The sequence below is a fragment of the Rhododendron vialii genome, chromosome 2a, assembly GCF_030253575.1.
Source record: "Rhododendron vialii isolate Sample 1 chromosome 2a, ASM3025357v1".
Taxonomy (NCBI): Eukaryota; Viridiplantae; Streptophyta; class Magnoliopsida; order Ericales; family Ericaceae; genus Rhododendron; species Rhododendron vialii.
In genome coordinates this window covers 15165781-15187040 of record NC_080558.1, presented here as the reverse complement: position 1 = coordinate 15187040, position 21260 = coordinate 15165781, and the positions used below count along the sequence as shown (strand labels likewise).

The 21260-nt window shown below is 39.7% G+C and overlaps 3 protein-coding genes and 1 non-coding gene across 5 annotated transcripts; 1 reads left to right on the top strand and 3 right to left on the bottom strand.

Moving 5' to 3' along the window:
• Window positions 1-3306: 3306 nt before the first annotated feature.
• LOC131314424 (cytochrome b561 and DOMON domain-containing protein At4g17280-like) lies at window positions 3307-5089 on the bottom strand. Its single transcript, XM_058343032.1, has 3 exons — window positions 4257-5089; window positions 3885-4142; window positions 3307-3775 (listed from the first exon to the last, which is right to left on the bottom strand). The coding sequence occupies exons 1-3, from the start codon at window positions 4884-4886 to the stop codon at window positions 3485-3487; spliced, it is 1179 nt and encodes a 392-aa protein (XP_058199015.1). The 5' UTR covers window positions 4887-5089; the 3' UTR covers window positions 3307-3484.
• Window positions 5090-7592: 2503 nt separating this feature from the next.
• Window positions 7593-8084, bottom strand: LOC131317203 (F-box/kelch-repeat protein At3g23880-like). Its single transcript, XM_058346774.1, has one exon. The coding sequence runs from the start codon at window positions 8082-8084 to the stop codon at window positions 7593-7595; it is 492 nt and encodes a 163-aa protein (XP_058202757.1).
• Window positions 8085-10489: 2405 nt separating this feature from the next.
• On the bottom strand, window positions 10490-19925 carry LOC131314401 (probable NOT transcription complex subunit VIP2). Of its 2 annotated transcripts, none has more exons than XM_058343001.1 (14): window positions 19775-19925; window positions 18389-18535; window positions 16810-16918; window positions 16557-16738; window positions 16061-16442; window positions 15153-15362; window positions 14963-15064; window positions 12822-12910; window positions 12553-12738; window positions 11616-12038; window positions 11469-11521; window positions 11345-11386; window positions 10974-11118; window positions 10490-10759 (listed from the first exon to the last, which is right to left on the bottom strand). In XM_058343001.1, exons 2-14 carry the CDS (start codon window positions 18404-18406, stop codon window positions 10700-10702), a joined length of 2001 nt encoding a protein of 666 aa, XP_058198984.1. In that variant the 5' UTR covers window positions 18407-18535; window positions 19775-19925; the 3' UTR covers window positions 10490-10699. The 2 variants fall into 2 exon arrangements, with proteins under 2 accessions (XP_058198984.1, XP_058198993.1); XM_058343010.1 differs by having other exon boundaries at window positions 18389-18537; window positions 19779-19870.
• On the top strand, window positions 16810-16890 carry LOC131318296 (small nucleolar RNA snoR35). The gene has a single exon (XR_009197620.1). It is a non-coding gene; the product is annotated as a small nucleolar RNA snoR35 (small nucleolar RNA).
• Window positions 19926-21260: the final 1335 nt, after the last annotated feature.

Here is a 21260-nt window from a genome sequence, read left to right as displayed (position 1 = left end):
CCAGCCTACCACGACCTAAATGCCTTCTGCGCCTTTCACCAAATGCCCGGCCATATTACCGATAAGTGTCACCGTCTCCGTCACAAAATTCAAGACCTTATCGATAGCAAAACCATCCTTCTACCACCAAAGGAATCAAGCACCTTGTCAAACCACCACATTAACTATATCAACACCAGCTCCACTATATTCGACCCCACTCACTATATTATCCCTGCTCACCTACCCAAACCAATTGTAACCATTCCCGATGAATCCAGTATTTCAGTATTGGAATTTGAACTAACGACGAAGCGAACAAAACTTAAAGAGTTGAGGAAAGCTGTGGAGGAAATGTGCCAGAAAATGGATACGCAAATAATCCAAATAGGGGCTTTAACACAAAAGATGGATAGTCTCCTCGCCTTCATAGTCTCGAATCCAAATCTAAAGCAAAATGCTAAGGAAGACATGGATGAAGGGTGTTCACCCCCAAAGATGAAGCTCTCCGAAATGTTCAAGGGCCTAGCCAAAGCAAATGAGGCCTGCAACACAATCAAAGATTCCGTTAGGGGCACCCCCGGTACCACAATGAGCCCTCAACTTAATCACAGTGCCAAATCGAGAACCTCATCCCGCTTCTCCACACCCCAATCCCTGGTTTATGGGGAGCTCCTCAAGGCTGGTCTCATCAAGCCACTTTCTCCAGCTCCTTTATCTCAAAAGGTCTAAGCATCCCATAACCCAGATACCTTCTGCATCTTCCATCAAATGCCCTGCCATAACACAAACGACTGCATCCGCCTTCGCCATGCTATCCAAGACCTCATTGACAACAAGGTCATTAAGGCACCTCATCAACCAAAGTCAGACCTCATGTCCAAGCGCAATCCATGTAGCCTGGTACCGTAGCTATCGACTGGTGACGTGAAGACTGCAACGGTTCCATCTGGCTTTGGGTATGCTACGATGGCTTGAGTTCCAATCATGCCTTTCGACGTGGGATTGATTCCCCATGCAACCCACGACGATGAACTGACTTGGCTGTGGCGGTAAGCGATGTGGAGAGTGGATGAGGAAGGGGTGTAAGTCCAGTGGAGGAACGAATCAAGATTGGGAAGATCGGTGCACGTGGCAAAGACTTGGTTATTAGGGAACACGGAGTCGGAACACGATGAACCACCGGCAACCGAAAGAGCGAGGGACGGAGCCGAAAAGAAACTAATCAGGAGACAAAGCAGGAACACCAGTTTCTGTGTTGGCATTGACGTTCGCCTTGCGATCGAAGAACAGAAGAGAAGATGAGGTGAAAAGGCTATGGCGGAAGTAGGGAGAAGAAGAGAGCGTGAGTTTTGTAATGACGGTGAAAAATCCGGGCATTTGTGGTGTTGTTTATATAGGTTATGCTAAGTCTTGCATAGCAAAGAATTTGTGCGTCCAAATCCTGATGGGATTTAGAACTCTATGCTTCCTACTTGCTTTGCTTTCTAAAAAACTTTATGGGGTTAGTTAAGTGACTTGTTGATTACTCACCTGATAATGATGCTTCTCTAAATTTTAAAAATTATAAGTTTTTTTTTCTTGATAAGTTTGAAAAATTAAAGTTTACTACGGCAAGGTTGGTGAGTTTTGGGCCGATCCCGGTCCGGCCTTGATGACCGGGACCGTTAATTTAGAGGTCACTAAAAAGATCATTTTATCATAAAAAAAATTGAGTTTATTGGATATCATTAGCTATATGAATGGATGAAATTTAGTATCACAAATATGGTCGACGGTTTACTTTGAGAATTATACTTGTTACCTAGACAGATCATCCAGTAGCCATGAGACTACTTATCTTTGAGTAGTCTTTTTCTTTTCTTTTTTAAAAATGGGTGACTATATCAAAGAGCTCTACAAGTGAACGATTTGTACCTCGCTATTGAGGTTAGAGCAAAACTAGGGTAGACCCAATAAATTGGACTTTAGCATATAATTTACTCCTTTTTAATAACAAATCTATCACAGGCCTGTTTGTCATTGTCTGAATTTATAGTATTGAGTCTATTGATGAACAATCCTGCTTTCAGTGCAAGAGCTGCTCACCCGTAGGGCCCGACTTGCTTCCTGCCCGAAAAAGTGCTCACTAGCTAGGCAAACTAGTTGGGCCCCTGATCAACGCAAGGCCCAGGTTATTCATATCAAATACGTTTATATTGCCATTTAGTGACCCCAGTTATGGATAAGACTTCGGGATTACATATGTGGAATTGAACACTAGGACAGAGCCAGCGAGACAAATTAGGGAGTCAAAAGCCCAACTCATCCAAAGTCTCGCGAATACCCCATATGATCGAGAAAATAGTTTCACCAGGTTTTATTTGATTTGTTGAGAAACGTCGGAACTCCTTTGTCAATAACAAGAAGGGTCACGTCTACAAGTCAATCTGTAATGTTAATAGTTTCTTCTAGTTCATTCTCTTTTCTCTTGAGCCTCAAAGTGTGACGGGTCACTGCTCCACCCGGTCGGGATAGACGAGCCTTGACTGGGCTTTTGGGCAAGTATTCATGAAAAAATGACAAAAGAAAACTTCTCCCATTGCATCATCATTAACTGGTGTAGGAATAAGGATTAGATCCAGGATTCAAGTCAAATGGACCTTCCCTCTCATCTTATGGTGAGGCAAGGAATACAATCATCTTATGGTGGGGCAAGGAATACAATCATCTTATGGTGAGGCAAGGAATACAATCATCTTATGGTGGGGCAAGGAATACAATCATCTTATGGTGAGGCAAGGCATACAATCATGTAGAAAATAATCTGTTGTGGTCAGTGATAAGTATTGCACTATCATGTTCATGTGTGAAGGTGGACAGCTTGTGAACTTACACACTTTAAGAAACCTTTGCAGACTGAATAGAAGAGCTTGTTATAGTTGGAAAATTTCTAGGCGACGGGAGAAAGTGAAAGCTTACTTTCTGAAAACCAGCTTCACAATCTTGTAAGCATGTATATGCTTTCTGTGATCACACATAATAACACAGCTTCACAATTTTGACACTGATACCCACTTACACTATCAACGCAAAGCAAAAATAAGAATGAAATTTAAAGCTTCCATAGACAGTCTGTGTTTTCTCTTGTACAAGAAGTAACAAGTCAAGGTCACTCTTTTTAAAACGTTTCTGAGAAATAATGTTAGTCCAAAGTTCTCAATATTCCAAAGACCTTGACAGTTCATCTCCAGAAGTATATGTCAGAAACAAAGACCATATGAAAATAACATTCTGAAAAAGATTTTAAATGAATGGAAATCGTACAAATCAAAGAAAAAACAGGCAAAATGTAAAACAAGGTTATTTTATTAAATCCAAGCCAAACAAATCCATGTTTTCAGCACAAAGAATAAGGCTCCTCTGAGAAGACACAACAAACAACTAGGAATTTAGCAAAATCTTTTTCAGTTAGGTATCAACAACAAGAACTATGTCGAACTACGTATCAGCAAACAATCATGATCTAGACTTTGTTTTCTGCACTTGTGGGAGTTGCATTGACTTGTGCTCCACTGATCTTTCCATCTCTTGTCATCTTCTTCCAAACTTCTAAAATCAGCAAGGTAAGCATGATTGCACCGGAGATAGAACCATACCCGATCATCCATCCCTTTGCAGGCTTCAAAATGGTGAAGCCTACCCATATGTTGACCAAGCTCAAGACAAGAACTAAGTAGCCTGTGAGATGGTGGAACCAATTCCAAATATGTCTGTGCTTGTGGTCCTTCGCAGGTCGCAGAAATAGTGCAGAAATCTAAACACAAAAGAAAGCATTTTGTTAGCATGACGTACACCAGTCACAGAATAGCAAATTCAAATAGCATTGTGCAATAAGAGGATAAGAATGGACTTTGTTTTGATACCTGTAGTAATCCAAGGGCAAAAAGTGTGCTCCCAATACCCATGTGGCAAGGATGATGATTTCCAGATGACATGCCGCCAAGAACAAGCCCAGTTGCGCCTCCCGCCATGCCAAGAAAATAGCCAGAGAGCTGCAGAGATACGTGAGTGTAGAACCAAAGAGGGTCTGCTCGTGGTCCGAGGGCCTTGAGATACCTTGCCGCCATAAATCCCAAAGGCATCATAATACCCCAACTAACAGCATTTAGAACTCCATGTGCCTGCAAAATTGATTCAAAATCACCGTTAGAGAAACAGAAAAGAAACAGGCTGCTCCTAAAAACTGTGATGTTAATGTGTAAAAGCCTTAATTTTATACGGGCTTAATAACTTACTATCTTCAGTTTGGTTTTTGAATTGCCTCCATGAGACCCAAAGGCTTGTCCTGACGAGAGATTCAGATTTCCCATGGATTGGAGATGGTTTCCAGATACACCATGCATTCCAAGATTATCACCCGAGATTGGTCCATCTTGCCAAACATGATTAACGCTCGTAGTGTTTTCAGGAAGCTCAATGGTTGCGAATATAACCATCTCGTTGTCCATAAACATGGCTGACAAATCTGAGACAGGGAAAGTCAGATTCCCCTCTCGTAGCTGGGTACCATAGCTATCGACTGGTGACGTGAAGACTGCAACGGTTCCATCTGGCCTTGGGTATGCGACGATGGCTTGAGTTCCAATCATGCCTTTGGACGTGGGATTGATTCCCCATGCAACCCACGACGATGAACTGACTTGGCCGTGGCGGTAAGCGATGTGGATAGTGGATGAGGAAGGGGTGTAAGTCCAGTGGAGGAAAGAATCAAGATTGGGAAGATCAGTGCACGAGGCGAAGACTCGGTTATTAGGGAACACGGAGTCGGAACACAATGAACCACCGGCAACGGAAAGAGCGAGGGACGGAGTCGAAAAGAAACTAATCAGGAGACAAAGCAGAAACACCAGTTTCTGTGTTGGCATTGACGTTCGCCTTGCGATCGAAGAACAGAAGAGAAGATGAGGTGAAAAGGCTACGGCGGAAGTAGGGAGAAGAAGAGAGCGTGAGTTTTGTAATGACGGTGAAAAATCAGGGCATGGTGGTGTTGTTTATATAGGTTATGCTAAGTCTTGGTTAGCAAGGAATTAACTGTGCGTCCAAATCCTGATGGGATTAGAACTCTCCGCTTAGTTCCTACTTGCTTTGCTTTCTAACCAAGTTTCTGATAATGATACTTCTCTAATGTTTAAAAATTAAAGTTTACTACGGCAAGTTTGGTGAGTTTTGGGCCGATCCCTGTCCGGCCTTGATGACCGGGAACGTTAATTTAGAGGTCTCTAGGAAGATCATTTCACCAAAAAATTTGAGTTTATCGAATATCGTTATAGCTCTATGAAAGGATGAAATTTAGTTTCACACTATGGATGGTACACTTTGAGAATTATGCTTAAGAAAATTACCAGCCGGTCCTATATTTTGTCATCCGGTCATCAGATTTCTTATATTTGATCAGTCTTTTATTTTTTAAATGAGTGAATCATGGAGTATCACATAATTGAACTTTACCACATAATTTACTCCTTTTTAAGCTTAAGAAAATTACCGGCCGGTCCTATATTTTGTTGGGGTTCCATGCGAACCCACTTTTGTAGTGCTATCCCGCCCAAGCCTTTTTTAAATATGTTTTTACTATTTTTCCCTCAACGCCTATATAAATACGTGATTTTGAATGTTTGTTTTTGTTCTATTCGATCACTCCATTGAGGATGGCTTGCAACGACGACCAAGGATTGCAGAGAGAGGAATCAATAAATTGAACGAAAAATTGGAAAATTGGATCAAGCACCGACGTTTATCCGGTTGAGCCGATTTTTCACTTGGCCACTCGAAAAAATATTTTAAAATTATTGAATTGCACAAATTATCCGTGTATAACCCAAAGTGGACCCCTCGTGCCGGTCTATGCACCGTATATGCACAAACGGTCGGTTCGCATAGAAGGGTTCATCATCTTCGCCAGAGCACCTCAGGTCTCTCTCTCTCTCTCTCTCTCTCTCTCTCTCCTAACTTGGCTAAACCATTAGTACTCAACCACCATAAACCACCTGAAATCCCAAATCCGATGCATCTCCATCGATCAAATCCACCGCAGAAACCACCAGGCACCCCGACTGCCACCACCTGAACCAACCAGAAACCACAAAAATTAGCTGTTGGAATTTCGGGTAAAGGTTAGGGTTGTCCCTCACTTGGGAATACAAATGGATAAAACTCCAAAATGGATACACATTTGGGTAAGCATTGGAGATTCATTGATAATTCAGTCGGAAGAGTAGAATGACAATCGAAGCATGCCCTCTGATTTTGAATTCTAAAACATATAAATATCAAATTAATTCTCTAATTGGATTCTTTTGTGATTAATTAGAGCCAAACTTTCTTAGCACCATTATTCTATTTTCGTGGAAAGCATTTGCTGCAGAAAAACACCCAAAAAAGGTTCGGCCAAGTGAACATGATAAAACAATCAAAGAGTTTGCTCCCTAAGAGATCGCAAAGTCGAATATCAAGAAAGAACATTGCAAATTTTGGGATCACCTGGAAGTTTGGCCAATGGTTAACTTCAGGGTTCCGGAATTAGTCGAGATGCACGAAAGCTGATCCGAACGTACGCCTGGTTATAAAAATTAAAAATCAGTTGTTTTATGAGCCAGCCTCACATGCTTTGATAGTTTGATGCATGTTGATTCAAACACTATTGTATTGGCATAAATATTAACAGTTTGAGCTGATCAACTATTCCAAAGTTACCTAAAACTTCAATTCGAGCAGCAAAAGAAAAAAGAAACTTGCTAAAATTCACCAGCTTCTCCTCTCCTATGCCGTTTATACCCTCCATTCCCAACTTGGCTGTCACCCATTCTAATTGTTGTTGTACTGAGTCTGGCTAGTAATCAACTGTTCTGAAGTTACGATTTTGGGATTTTGGGAGTATTCGTAAAGTTCGAATTCTGTGTAGGTTATTCGCTTGTCTCTCAAGTGCTCTTCGTCTTCGTAGCCGTAGCCTTTAGGCATAACAAAACTTTGTTCATACGTGACCGCACCAAAAAGGCAATAATCGGGCTCATACATGAAATCTATAGGTTCAATGTCATTAGGATCGTATACCACTACAGCGCAAGGACCAGAGTTAAAGGTAACTCTGATTATCAGAGCCTCACCATCTTTTGTGCCCAATGGGTGCAAAAAATTCACCAAGTCATCCAAACCAGAATCTCTGCATATTCTGGATTTCGATATCCCGAGCATACAAGTCCAAGACTTTCCCATACCATATTCTTTCATCACTAATACCTCAATATTGCTTCTTCCATTGCTCGGATCTTCCCAACGAGACATGCAAAGACATCCATCTAGAGCTCCTAGCCCGAGCATGACATCTTCTCCTCCTTGCTTGGCCTCTGGCATTGGCACTTTCTTGAATTTATTAATCCGCGGGTCAAAGTAAATAATTTGGTCCCCGGAAGGGATGAAGTGCTCCCCAGATTTTTGCGTATGAGCAAACCAGTGTAAATAACCATTCACTGTAGGCCCCTTATTCACCGTACCAACCTCATATGGAAAACGAATACTTGTCCAAGTTCTGCTTCTGAGGTTACCAACGACGACGAATTCACCAGCTTCTGAGATTACTCTCTTGGAGACTGCGCCATTACAACCTTATACTCATCGGTTGAAGAATCGTAACAAAGTCCAGTAACATAATAGTAGAACTGGTCAAAAAGGGGTCGAAAAAACGATAACACCTTCAAGTAGTTAGTGACTGGATTCCACAGGAAGAAGTCGTCGTCAAGTGCCAAAAGCAACAACCCGTTGCATGAACCGCATAAGTTGACATGCCAATAGCATGAGCCCTCTGTCCATGGATTACGAACGCTTTTTACGTGACCAACTTCATCGGTGGACGAAAAATCCGGGGAACTCAGAGTTCCACCTGATCTGAAGGTGGACGCGGTGAAAACTCTCAGACTTCTGTTTCTTTTGGCGGTGACGTCGGAGACCATGGAATACCAGCGTTTCGAAACGCCGGCGAATTGCAGTAATGATTTGAGAGGTAATCTGGAGAGTATTTCGACGGTTACATCTTCCGGAACGTGGGGTTCTGCTTTTGTTGTTGCCATGTTTTTTTTTTTTCCAACAAAGACAATTACAAACCGGATTCATTCAATAATAATTAATTCATTCAGCTCCAAAGTTTACAACTTATTAAATAGACAGAAAACCTAACCCTAATCGATTCATCTGAAAATAGAGCGGAATCAATTAATAACAAAAATGAAAAAAATGAAAAAATTCGGAATAATAACAAATTTAGAAAATAGAGAAAATTATGAGACCTCTCCAAAAAAAAAGTGCAGCTTAATTCGGATTTTTCTTGCCCAATAGCAAGCCAAATCTTTCCTTAAACGGCAAATTTGACCATTCAGACAGCGACGAACGCCCGAAAAACGACTTCGGCCAGGGCATAGCGATGGGTCTTGACCGTTGAGCCGTTTCGGATCGAACATGGGTGGGCCCAACGCATAATTCCACAACTACAGAATTACGGTACTCTTCCTCTATGGCATCTGCATCATCTTCTCTCTCCATCTTCCTCCCCTGTTTTTCTTCTTTCCCATCTTGAGCTTTTCAGTTGCTAATAAATACTAGGGTTTTTCTTTTTTCCAAGCTGCTGTTCTGAGGATTTAGGGATACGGTGCTAACAAATACAGTATTAGAGTTTTTTTAGTTTGTTTCTTTTCTCTTGACTGAGCAATTAACATTGAGAGAAACTTCCGCCGTGAATAAGTTATCCGCGCAATCTCAACCGTCCGTTTCAACGATTAATGGTTGATATGCATTTTTAAACTATTACCGGTAATGAATAACTATTAACGGTAATAATTCGTTTTTAATTCCGGACAGTCCAAAACACTTTTGGATGTGCAAGATGGAGCGTTGTATTTACGGGAGGCCCGTTTAACAAAAAATTCTCATTAATATTATAGAGATATAACCGAAGCTACAACAAAGTTGGGCTATGTTTAGGATAAAGCCGGAATTATTATTATTATTATTATTATTATTATTATTATTATTATTATTATTTTAAAGTTGGGCTCTGTTTAGGATGTAGCAGCAAGACTTGCAGTTGTTTTGGATGTTAGTTTTGAGACAAGTTTTTGAGATACTAAAGTTGTATAGGTTTGCATATATTTTTCGTCTTTAGTCTATTTTTTTAACATTCTAACAATTTTTTTTTTACTTTTTAAATAGAGATGCGCTATATGCATCAAAAAAGTAAAAAATTTAATGATTTGATAAAAATTTACTTAAGATGAAATGCTCGAGGGAAAAATTGAACCCATTGTGGTAACTTATAATAGCCTATTTGGTTATTTGTGTAGGCTAAGGGTCTGCTTGGTGACATGGCCAGGGAAAAAACCCCCAATGCGGTCAGGTTCTCGTTGTTTTTTTTTTTTTTTTTTTGAATCAGTCAATATTTCATTCAAGCCTGAAGGCGAGGTTCTCGTTGTTGATGATGGAAGGTTTGTGCTCTTCAGATAAGTACACTAAAGCGAAAAAAGATTATAGTTCACGATACGGAGTATCAAGGGTGTAAACCGTGAATGGTGAATTATTGTGTTTTGATGAATGACTTTGCAAAGAGAGGGTTGATTGGGGAAGCCAAGGCATTGCTTCTTGAGATGATGAAAAGAAGGTTTATGCAACACGTATTCCCTTGCATTTGACGGGGGTTCAACTTCAGTAACTACAACTAACAATATTGACTTTCGCCGAAGAGGGAAAAAAACGCCTCTTATCGTGACTATTCTCTTTAATTATATGTTCCAAGTAAGGGAGAGCAGCTACTGAGGCATACAAAATATTGGTGGAAATCCAGCTTCAAGTGTGTGACCCAAATGCAGCCGCATATAGAATGATGGTTGATGGGTTTTTTTGAGTTGAGGAATTTGAAGGTTTTGGATGCAATGTTAACAAGCAAGCATCGCCCGCGTTTGGAGACTTTTTGCTGTTTGATTGGGGGGGACTAGCCAAGTTTTGCACAATGCGGACATTGTTTGCGTTGTTGTAGAGTACATGGAGAAGAAGAAGAAGATATATGAGTCATAGGAACTATTGGTTAGTAATGCTTTTGGAAATGTATTCTCCAGCACACCATATGAGACGTAAAGACGAAGGTGGACTTGAGAAACTTGAACTCACTTCGCTTCAAAATTTGAATATATTTGTATTCTAAAACCATGAAATTGGAATTTCACCGTATTCCCGTGCTGTAACCATTGCACAAACTCTATAGCAGGAGATACACGTTTCGCTAGTAAACTCGAGCTTGGTAGCTTCGTGCTGTTGTGAGCAAGAGAAATGATATCAACTTGACTCAAAAGGTTCAGGCATTTGAGGATCACGGCTGAAGGATACAACTTCGAAACCATTTTGAATCCCACTATAAGAACTAACCACCATAAATAGTCTCCCTTTCTATCACCAAAATCAAAACTTCTTACAAAAGATGTATAGAAACTGATTCATTGTTTCTTCCTATTTTTTCCAAATCTTATATTGAGCTTCATAGAAAAAGTAAAGAGACTAACAACGGTTGTGAACTGAAACAAGATCAATGCATCAATTGCTTACAATGGCCAATTGAAGGAAAAACTAAAGCGGGAAACTGACTTGCGTTCTAACAATGACCTAAACTGAAACTTTACACTCGTAAACTGGGAATTATGAGTCAATGTTGAGGTAGGGTTGGTCTTTTTTCCAACATTTCATAGTGAACAACGAAATTATCCTGCAGAAAACATGAAGTACGGCAAATTCAGTGTTGCAAAGACTTTGACAAAAAGGATCAAATAGATAACCATACCAAACTGAGCCTTAAGTCCAAATCAATTTGGCTCGGCTGCATGAATTCACTGTCTCCATTTTTTTCTGTAGAGGGCATCAGGTTTCATGGAACAACAAATCACAATCAATCAATTCAACAGGTGAAAAAAATCTTATACCTTGCGGATTGTTTCCCAAGTGTTTGGGTCGAAACAGATATAAGATCCTCTCTCGTAAGTGTTAGTCTTCACAAGCGGCTCCATGTTGGCAACCCTTGTTAACCATAGCCGGAGCTCTCTGTGATAAAACCAACCTCTGTTGTACCTGCAACATTCAATATAAAGAAGGAAAAAAGAAGTAACAAGGATCTTAGCAATTTATAATGCTGTACTGGTTAGCAAAGACAGTGAATAAATTATCTACTTCGCACTAAAAAAGATTTTCAAAATGCAACACATCGATAGTCAATGCTTTACAAATTGCAGTTTGAGGTACGGAAGAAGCAGCAGTAAAACAAACTGGTACAACAGATGCTAGGCTGAGAGCATACAGTTCATTTGCAGCAAATAGTTGGGCTTCGTCTTTTGGCATGCTGCAAGATAAAATTACAAGTAGGCATCAGCTTAAAATGAGAAGACCCTTAAAGTTTATAGAAACCCAATTTACAGGCATACCTGTAGAAAATGTAAAACAATGTGTCCATCGGAAACTTCAGAAAATACGATTGCTGCAATCAATTTAAAAACCTTGCAAGCATGAGAAGGCTAACAAGAGAAGCAGACTAAAATCAATCACACAGAGAGAGAGAGAGACAGACTTACACTTAAGGCAGGTGGTTGTTTAGTATAATAGCATTGTGGTACAATGAACTCTGGGTCACCCTTAGCAGGCTCATCAGACCAAGGGGAACCAAATGTCTTGTGAAGATTTTCAGTTGAGTTCAAGTTCAACCCCAGTGTTGTCAAATCAATTCCAAGTGCAAGAGATGTCAAATCAGGATCACTCATTCTAATTACACTTAACAAACCAAGCAAACCAAAAGAGTCAGGAGCGGCTTGTGCGGACTGCATAGACTTCACTCCCTGATCCCTGTATGATTGATTTAAACCAGACATTTGCTGCAGCCGAAATTGTGATTGGTTTTGATGTTGATATTGCTGGATAAGCTGGTCGTATGACCCCATACCAGAAACCGAATTTGGAGAGTTCAGAGGTCTTAATCCTATGCCGGGTGGTCCACTGGTCTGGAGTAATAACAAATAGATGCTTAAAAATTCCACTGATAATTCAACAGACGATACAGACAAGTTTTACAAGATAAATGCCAAACCAGATGGCGAAGTAATTTATTCTTTTGAATTTGACATTTTCAAATTATTAAGGGCATCAAAACTTTCTTCTCATCTTGAAAAGAAAATCTTTTTCCACAATCACCAATTTATTGGAACAAAAAAGCTCCAATGTCATCACAACCAAGTGGCGTAGAAATGTTTAGTTCGGGGTTTAGGAATTTATAACTCCTTCATGGCATTTAATAAAGAGGCCACTATAATAAGACCTGGCAAGGAGGTCTTCTGCCAGTGCTGAAGTAAATGGCAGAAGGATTTTGATCAGGTAAAGGAATTTCTTTAGAATGAAGGCCAGTTTTGAAAGCAGGGCTTGAAAATAGCAAATAAACATTACAACGGTAGTGACCAAGAGGAATCCATACAGCCCTTGCATCATTAAATAACCATTTCACGTAGCAGATAGACAAACCTGTGAATGGTAGCTTGAATGAGATGATTGGAACATATCCGAGCCATGTAGATGGAGAAGATCCTGGTTGTTTACAGATGAAAAAGGGACCCCACTGCTACTGACTGATGAAGCGTGTTGCTGTTGCTGCTGTGGACGATGCAGTGAATATGTTCCTCCCAAATTGAATCCAGCAGACCTGCCCATCTGCACAATGATGCATGAACGTATGAGTGCAAAACCCAATCAGAACAAATAAATATGTTTTCCCAAAAAAAATTAACACGTACATTGAAGTGTTGAGACTGCATCATGGACATAGCATTGTCATGAAGTTGTTCTTTCTGGTGCATGTCCATAGCATAATCAGCATTGCCGCCTGAACAAAATCTAATAGGATAGTCATTAAGATGCGCTTGAAAGTACAATTTGTCTGAAGGTGATTCCCAAGTCCCAAGCGTTACGCGAAAGGTATTAATGCAAGCTAATAACATGTATGGATGCACTGACCCTTTAAAAAAGGTTTCCATACTTATTACCAGGGGAGAGAGGAAATTGAAAGACGTGATCAGAAAAGTCACAAACGTGCTTCTCAGAGGACATAAGTTGAAACATATAACAGCACATCAATCAACGTGGTGTCCCAATTTCCTTCGGACTAATTTATTTTAACCATCAAATCAAACTTAGAAGGAAAAAAAGAAAAGAAAGAAACAAGAGAGTGGCAGATGCATCGTGAGAAATAATTAAACAGAAACAAGGGGCAGGGTCAATTAAATGCAGTGTCGAACAAATCTAACCTATTACAGTTTACAAGCAACCAAAATGTAAATGTGAGCAATGAGCTAATCAATCAACAGGGTACATAAAACATTGCTATATCCAGAAGCGATGCCAATATAGAATGGGTGGGGTCAGCTGACCCCATGGGAAATATAATTACTCCACCAATTGCACTAATTAATTTGATTGGGCAGTATTAAGTTATTAACACCATTAAAACGAGGTCCATGAGGCAGTAGCATGGAATACATGAATAACTTTTCCTTCAGAACAGCCAACTTTCCCTCGCTCTCTTCTCTAAGAACCCAAGAATCATTGTTATCTTCAAAGAGCAACTAAATTTAGGATTCTCTTTTATTTAAAAGCAAGCCTTTATTATTTATGTGACAATGTCTAATTACACAATATATGAACCTTACCGTCCAAACATATAATGGATGACCATTGAGAGTTGTAGGTATTGATTTAGGATTTCAGTTGATCAAAAGTTAGAATTTGTAATTTTGTACCATACATATACATACATATAGATAGACACACACACACACACACACACACACACACACATATATATATATATATATACAGTCGGGTTCCGGTGAGGGATCCCGCATTTTTTTAAAATGCGGGACTCCCCTTCCCGATTGAATTTCGATGATCCGAGCCGCTCAAAGTGATCAGAACGTGATTTTAAGGGTCCTTGCGAGAAATCAGCAAAAAAAATGACTGGGAAGGGCTTCATCCGAGCAGTTTCATTGAACGGTTCAAAAAAAACTGCTCGGATGAAGCCCTTCCCGGTCATTTTTTTCACTGATTTTTAGCGGGGACCCTTAAAATCACGTTCTGCACACATTGAACGGTTCGGATTTTCAAAATTTGATCGGGAAATGAAAGTCCCGCATTTTAACAAAGTGAGGGATCCCTCACTTGATAATTTGTGTGTGTGTATATATATATATATATATATATATATATATATATATATGTGTGTGTGTGTGCATAAACAAATATCTGGAAATCTATTTTTTTCGAAGTAGATGATTATTTGTTTATTACTGTAAAGCTATTTTGCCCATGGAACAGTTGGAATTTAAATTTGCCATTGACCCCATAAACAATAATTCCTAGAGTCGCCTCTGTATACGTGTAATGTACACCAACCAGTAAACCAATCAACCAGAGATCATGTTCACTCAAAAGGAATACCAATAAGTACCTCTATCTTGGTCTCTAAAAAAATCCTTTAAAAAAGCAACAGATATAAATAAAAAGCTGGTATCCATGAAATACCTACTGCCCATTAGACCTAGACACAGACTGCGCTTTTCTCGGGAAACCTAGAGTCCCAGAGACAAACTATTAAGATTGTTAAGCATGCATATGTACCTAATGCCCCTCGCTATACTTGACACGTGACATTAATGCTTAACTCTAGTACCAATGACAAATGGAGAAGGGCCAACATAGAAATTCTCTTCCAGGCTTTTAGCCATTTCACCAACCGTATGACATAGAAAAATCAAAGGAACATAGACCAGAAAACTTGCATTCAATAATAGTCTGACTTAAAACAAATGTAACAAACCACAGAGAGAGGGGGGGGGGGGGGGGGGGGGGAGAGAGAGAGAGAGAGAGAGAGAGAGAGAACCTTTAAATCCTGGTAAAGCTGGAAAATCTTCGTTTTGGATGCTGAACTCTTGGTTTTGTTGGACAATAGGACTAACACCAAGACCTTGCTTGCGTAGCGAACCTGACATTATTTGCTCTTGATAAATATATAATCGTACGGGTAAGAACCTAAGAGAACCATTCCAAGCAAAAATAAGCACCTAACTTACCCAATTGTCCTTGAGGCCCTCCAGCAGAATTGGGGCGGCTGGTCAGCTGAGGAAAATCATTTATATCAAAGGGAGCACCATCATTGGAATTTACATCATTCAACATTCCCATAGAACTAAGATTATTCATTGCTTGAATATGGCTTTGAGATAGTGGCCCACCAGCAGTTGGGTAGGAATTTCCTAGCATGGAAATTACCTGCGGAGAAGCTGAATCCAGGCAGTGTTATTTACTACAGAAAAAGCATCAACTAGCTAACTAGCCATAACGCTTCTTCTTGTGGAGATAATAACGTCATCCAACAAGAATCACAAAGAACCAGTGAGCCGTATTTAACAGCAGGGACATTCAGTTGAGAGTCAATTTCGACCCACAAGATAGAATACTTGAGCAACAGGAGGAAGATAAGGGATATCCAAAAAATCCCACAAAGGTAAATACCATGGTCCAAGCTTGTGACTTATTGAAGTGCACAGAGATGCAATGTTTGTGGCCACACCTTTTTTTTTTTTTTTTGATCGGCAGTTTGTGGAAGGCAGAAGGAATCACAACTAATGAGGAACAATTACAATAATTTGCAATCAAAAGCAGCTGGAAGCTATCAACAATTCCATCCCATATTTAGCAATTTGTTTGCAGATTTTCACTCTGTAAATGTAAATTGATTCACTGCCCGATGGCACATTCAAGAGACAACAATCAAATTCTTTTTTTCACATGATTAACAGCTAAGTTATTTTACGAGACATACTTGTTAAAGAAGAAATGCGAAAGTAAGAACTACCAACAAAACTCTTCCAGACAGTTTGTAAGGGAGAGGACACACAGCATCACAATGGTAGAAGTTAGCAACAGAACAACATCCTCTTAAGCCACAACAATTTGTCACCAAATCAAGGTCATATACCTTGTTGAAGCACACCACTCATTAGTCTATTTGGACCTTGCACACTTAAATTTCCCGAACCACTGTTGGCAGCTAGATTTAGGCGAGAAGCAAGACCAGACACAGATAATCCTCCACCAGAGCTCATGCTCCTTCCAATGTTTCCCCCACCGACTATGTTTCCCATGGAACTGGTAATCCGAGGACCTGCATTTCCCAACATTTGGGACACTCCCAGACCTGGAACAGAACTCCGATTACCAATTGCTGCAGAGGTTGACAGAATTCCAGGAATAGAACCACCAACACCATTTGCGCTACTACTAAATCCAGGGCTCCCAACAACCCCCATTCCACCTCTATTTGTCACACCTGAATGACCATGATTGCTTCCATGAGATATCTGCCGCAGAAAACAATATACAATCAGACAGAGCTCAAACAAGAAAATAACCTATATGCGGCCAATGAAAAACTTACTTGCAGTCATCGTGAAAAATACTTATTGCATAGATACCTGAGAAAGGCCAACAGGGAGATTATTTGGTCCAAAACGTCCACTAGAAAGGCTTCCAGTGGGCTGTTGAACCGCACTTGACGGGACGTTATTTGTTGTAGAGTTTCGGGAAGAAAGTGTGCTGGACAAGTTGGGAACATTGAAGCTCCCATGAATGTTATTATGCAGCCCTTGCATAGATCCTACAAAAGGGAATTTCTCTATTAGGCAAAATCTAGAATAGATGGAGCAGTACTAGAAAAAAAATACTCACCTGAGTGATGGAAAACAGGGGAGCCAGCACCGGACTGAGCAGAGAAAGATGAAGTAAAAGGCCGCCCAGTACTGTCTGGATGATTTGAAGCCGTTCCGTTCAGAGATGACTGCATGAATTTTTTTTTTTTTTTAAAAAAGGTAAACAAGCAACAGAGCGGGGGTTTCGACCATTGACCAGTGTCACACATGGTATAAGTTACCCATCACGTAACTCAAAACCCAGGGGGGGCAATAAAAATAATTGGCATACAAAAGAGAATTAACTCCATACGAAAACAGAGTATGGATATTCAATTAAGCATAAGCAAAGGAAATTGATGGAAGGCCCAGCTGCCAACGTATCCATATAGTCTCGTCAATACAGTTAATCGCCAAATGTTTGCTGGTTCCCCTTGTGAATGACTTCATCTTCTTGTCAGCATTAAGAAGCATAACCTTTAACTAGACATGCTAGAGATTTCTCCATATATCAGAGCAACAAAAACCATGGGGAAAAAAAAGTTGTGACAAGTTAGACGTCGATTTATTTTACACCTAGCCTTCCTTCGATTCTTGTTGGTGAGAAACTAATGTAGTAAAAGGCCAAGCTCTATAACTTCCACATTAAACCAAAAAAGTAGGACATGAACCGGAGATAAATAAAAATCACATCTCTGGTCAATGAGACACCATAATAGGTCCATTCATCCCTGCCATGCCTCACTAATAACTCTTCACATGCCACAAATTTAGAATACACAGATGCTCCACCAAAATAGGCAAAACTAGTGTCACTAGAAACACTGCAACCTAGCGATTTACACTTTTTGGACACCTATGTTGCGAAAAAGTATGCAATTTACCACCAAATGGTGCATTATTAGCAAACCAGAGTACTACCCAAAGCAGTTCCTTGTTATTTCTTTAAATTTCCCTTACAACTTAAAACTAAAGTATAGTACAGTCAAAAGAGAGTTGTGAGTTTCATTGAGACCCAATGATTAATATTTGGCGAGTGCTTGCTCTTACTTTCAATCCCAGAAACAACAGATACACCCTATAGAAGTTAAAAACTACCCCATCCAATATATGTTAAACAAAATCAATCTAGAAAATCTCAGACACGTGTTATCCACAAGTATCATAGAATTGAAAACTTCCAGGAAAAAAAGGAAGGATTGCATATGAGAGTAGGTTCCTTTTCCTAGTAATATTTGCACATTGTCCCCACTTTGACACTAACTAGTAGATATTCCAATGCCCACAAAACCCTCAGTACAAACTGACACAAATACTAAGAAAGTACATGCCGACACAGTATTCCCAATTCCACACAAGGGTATATACATAGCAAACCAAGATGACTCACAATTTCAAAGACTAAATAAGAAGATGCACAAAAATAAATCAAATTTAGTTACATTAGAAAAGGTAGACAGAAGAAAAAGATAAGAAGATGTCAAAACCGCTATAAACAGTTCACTTTACTCTAAGATATGCCATACGTTCATGCAAGAATGAACCCAACGATCTAACAACCATATGATTAACACTCTCAATGTCATTTATGTAAAAAAAGGCTTTCAGAAGGACAATACATTCAGTAATCCGGACATCGCAGAATTTCAAAAGGTCATGCAGAAAAGTTTTCCTTGCCAAACAGCTGCTTTTCCTTGTCTTCAGATCAGATTGACAAAAAAAATCTGATATTTCAGGCTTTTCTTTGGGCTTAGTTAACCTATTATCTGAAAAGGACAGCATTACTCAGCAGCCAGTCAAAAGAATAAAAACAAGTGCAACTATATTCACGCACATGTGCACACGAAGAAACAACAAAAGGATGAAAGAAAGAAGGCAATGGGATATGAAACCAAGTTCCACTGTCGAAATCACACACACCGCATACACTAAAAAAAAAAGGAAAATTCAGGTGGCTAGTCAAGCATGAAACAGATAGAGGAGCATATGTACACTCCTGTTGGCTTACATTTTCAATGCTATCAAATTTTCTATTACAGTCTTCCAAACATAAGGTAACTAAAAGCAGTCGTCTAGTGCCAAACCCTAAATGCCAGGTACATATTGGTCTGCACGCTCCAAAACACACAGATATATCTCAAACTCTCTAGTGAACGCATACTTGGCATCTCCAAAAGGAGAGACATTCAAATCACTGCCTGAGAGCAGTCCATTGATCTCTTCACTCAGCCCTACCACTTTCGCAACACATCCACAAACCCTAGAAGGCCTACCAAAAAGGGTAGAATTCAGGTGGCTTGTCAAGCATAAAGAGAGATAGAAGAGCCTATTTATACACTTGTTGGCTTGCATTTCAATCCAACGATCATACTTTCTATGAAACTGAGAGTGGCCGTTTTCCAGGGCAAAACCCTAAGTTGTGTATGTATATCGGTCTATGCAATCCAAAACACACAGACTATATCTCAAACTCTCTAGACATGCTGAATATGTTTACATATGGGCCCACGCGGCATCTCCAAACAGAGAGATATTCAACCCATTGCCTGAAAGAGGTCCATTGATCTCTTCACTTAACCTTAACACTTTCGCAACACGTCACAAACCCTAGGAGGCCTACCAAATAAACGCAAATCACAGTCTCGTTTCTGCGTAAACACAGTAAAAAGGCACGAACAAAAAACAATGATCAAGCTGAAACAAGTTCCATTTCAAATGGAAATAAGAGCGGAAATAATTTCCATTTTTCGAATGGTTAGCATTGCAATCAACTGTTGGTAAAACACCACAGCCTAGGGCAAGCCCTGGGGCAAAACCCTAAATGTATGTTACTCGTGCAGCGACGTTAAAAGGATTCACTCGTGGTGTGTGGATCGGACCTCCGAGTACTCCAGGAGGAGTTTTTATTGACTAAACCCTAATACACTATGTTCAAGCATCTATATTACATACAAATAACAGCAAACCGATAGGTAGACGAGCGAGAGAGAGAGAGAGAAGGTTACCTCTCTTCGATTTGAGATTTTAGGCTGCCTCTGATTCTGATCGAGTAGAATTTGTGTATATCTAGCGACAATTACATACAAAACCCTAGGATTTGATCATGTCAGAAATTACTCCCCTTTGTTTCAGTTCAGACCCTATTATAAGAGTCCTGCTATTGGTAATAAAGGGTGTGCACGGGTCGGGTTTGACCACGAACTCAAGTCCGACCCGACATGTCGGGGTAACAATACTTTTAGGCTTGCAAACCGAACAGGTGCAAGAACCGTCCGCGAGCCCGATTCTTTACGTCGGGTCGGGCCTGACCAAAAACCGAATTAATCTTTGTGAATTGGTTAGGTTGGATAAGAAACACATCAACCCGAACTCTGAACCAAAATATGATTTTTAACAGAAATTGAACTTGCACCCGTCCTAACCACACGTTCGACCCCGCTCGAAACCCTTCGGGTCAGGTTGGCATGTGGACGGGTTTTTTGCACAGGCCTAATTGGTACGATAGGATGACTACCGATAGGGTACCCGTTGGTCCCCTTAGCATTAAGGCTATTATAACTTCTATATTGGACTAGTTTTTTGTTATTGATATTGGAGTGTGGTTATAAATAAAAAAAATGAAGCGTCGAAATCAATTGGAGTACTTCTTTTTTTTAACTATAATGTCAACTCTCTATAGCAACAAGGTGAAATATATTATTTGACAAATTAAAAAAAAATCAATTATCATACCATGTCACAATCAAACCATGTTTGTGCTCCACCGAACATAAATCACATATCATTATATTTTAATCGTATAACTTTTATTTATCTAATTAAACGCAACTACTGTAATATTTTCCAACTAGCCATGACTGGAAAACTCAACTTGCAGCTTTTTGACCCCTTTCCCTCGTTCTTCTCCGCCAAAATAATGTCACGTATGATATAGTTTGTGAAACCTGATTAAAATGGTCTGAGTATGAGTTTTGCGTTTTTGGATAATATTTTCTGAATTGATTTTATAGTCGAGCTTCTGATGGTTGGGTGTTGTGTCGGTTTTATATCGTGGCTAGCAATCAAAAAGGTCAAATGAAAGGGGCTAATAATAATGGAAATAATACATTAATAGAGGGCCAGTATTCAACTGAAATATATACCAAAAACGCATAGGTTAATGAGTTTCCAGGATATACCAAGTATTCAACAGAAATATGAACTAGTCTACTACGTACTACTAGAACAAGAAACATAACTCTGAATCTTATTGCGCCAAAAAGAAACCCTAGATAATTTCTCACTATGTCTTTTTGGTCGTTTTTTTAAAATATTGGTCAGATTTGTGTCGATTTTTTTGGATCAATTTTTCATATTGACGAACAGAATCCAGAAACTAAAATAATGACCAAGCCTCGAAAAGTCCGAAACACGTGTAAAGAGAGACAAAGATGGAAAATAATTTATTGTCCTTAGAAACACTTTATCTGGACTTTTCGATGAAAAACTAAA

Coding starts and splice junctions, on each gene's coding strand:
- LOC131314424 (XM_058343032.1), bottom strand. CDS start 4,886: ATGCCAACACAGAAACTGGTGTTTCTGCTTTGTCTCCTGATTAGTTTC. Junction 4,143..4,256: donor CAAAAACCAAACTGAAGATA/GTAAGTTATTAA, acceptor TCAATTTTGCAG/GCACATGGAGTTCTAAATGC. Junction 3,776..3,884: donor TTGCCCTTGGATTACTACAG/GTATCAAAACAA, acceptor TTTTGTGTTTAG/ATTTCTGCACTATTTCTGCG.
- LOC131317203 (XM_058346774.1), bottom strand. CDS start 8,084: ATGGCAACAACAAAAGCAGAACCCCACGTTCCGGAAGATGTAACCGTC.
- LOC131314401 (XM_058343001.1), bottom strand. Junction 12,911..14,962: donor AGCTTTACCAGGATTTAAAG/GTTCTCTCTCTC, acceptor GATTTTGTTCAG/GCGGCAATGCTGATTATGCT. Junction 11,119..11,344: donor CTATTTGCTGCAAATGAACT/GTATGCTCTCAG, acceptor TGAATGTTGCAG/GTACAACAGAGGTTGGTTTT.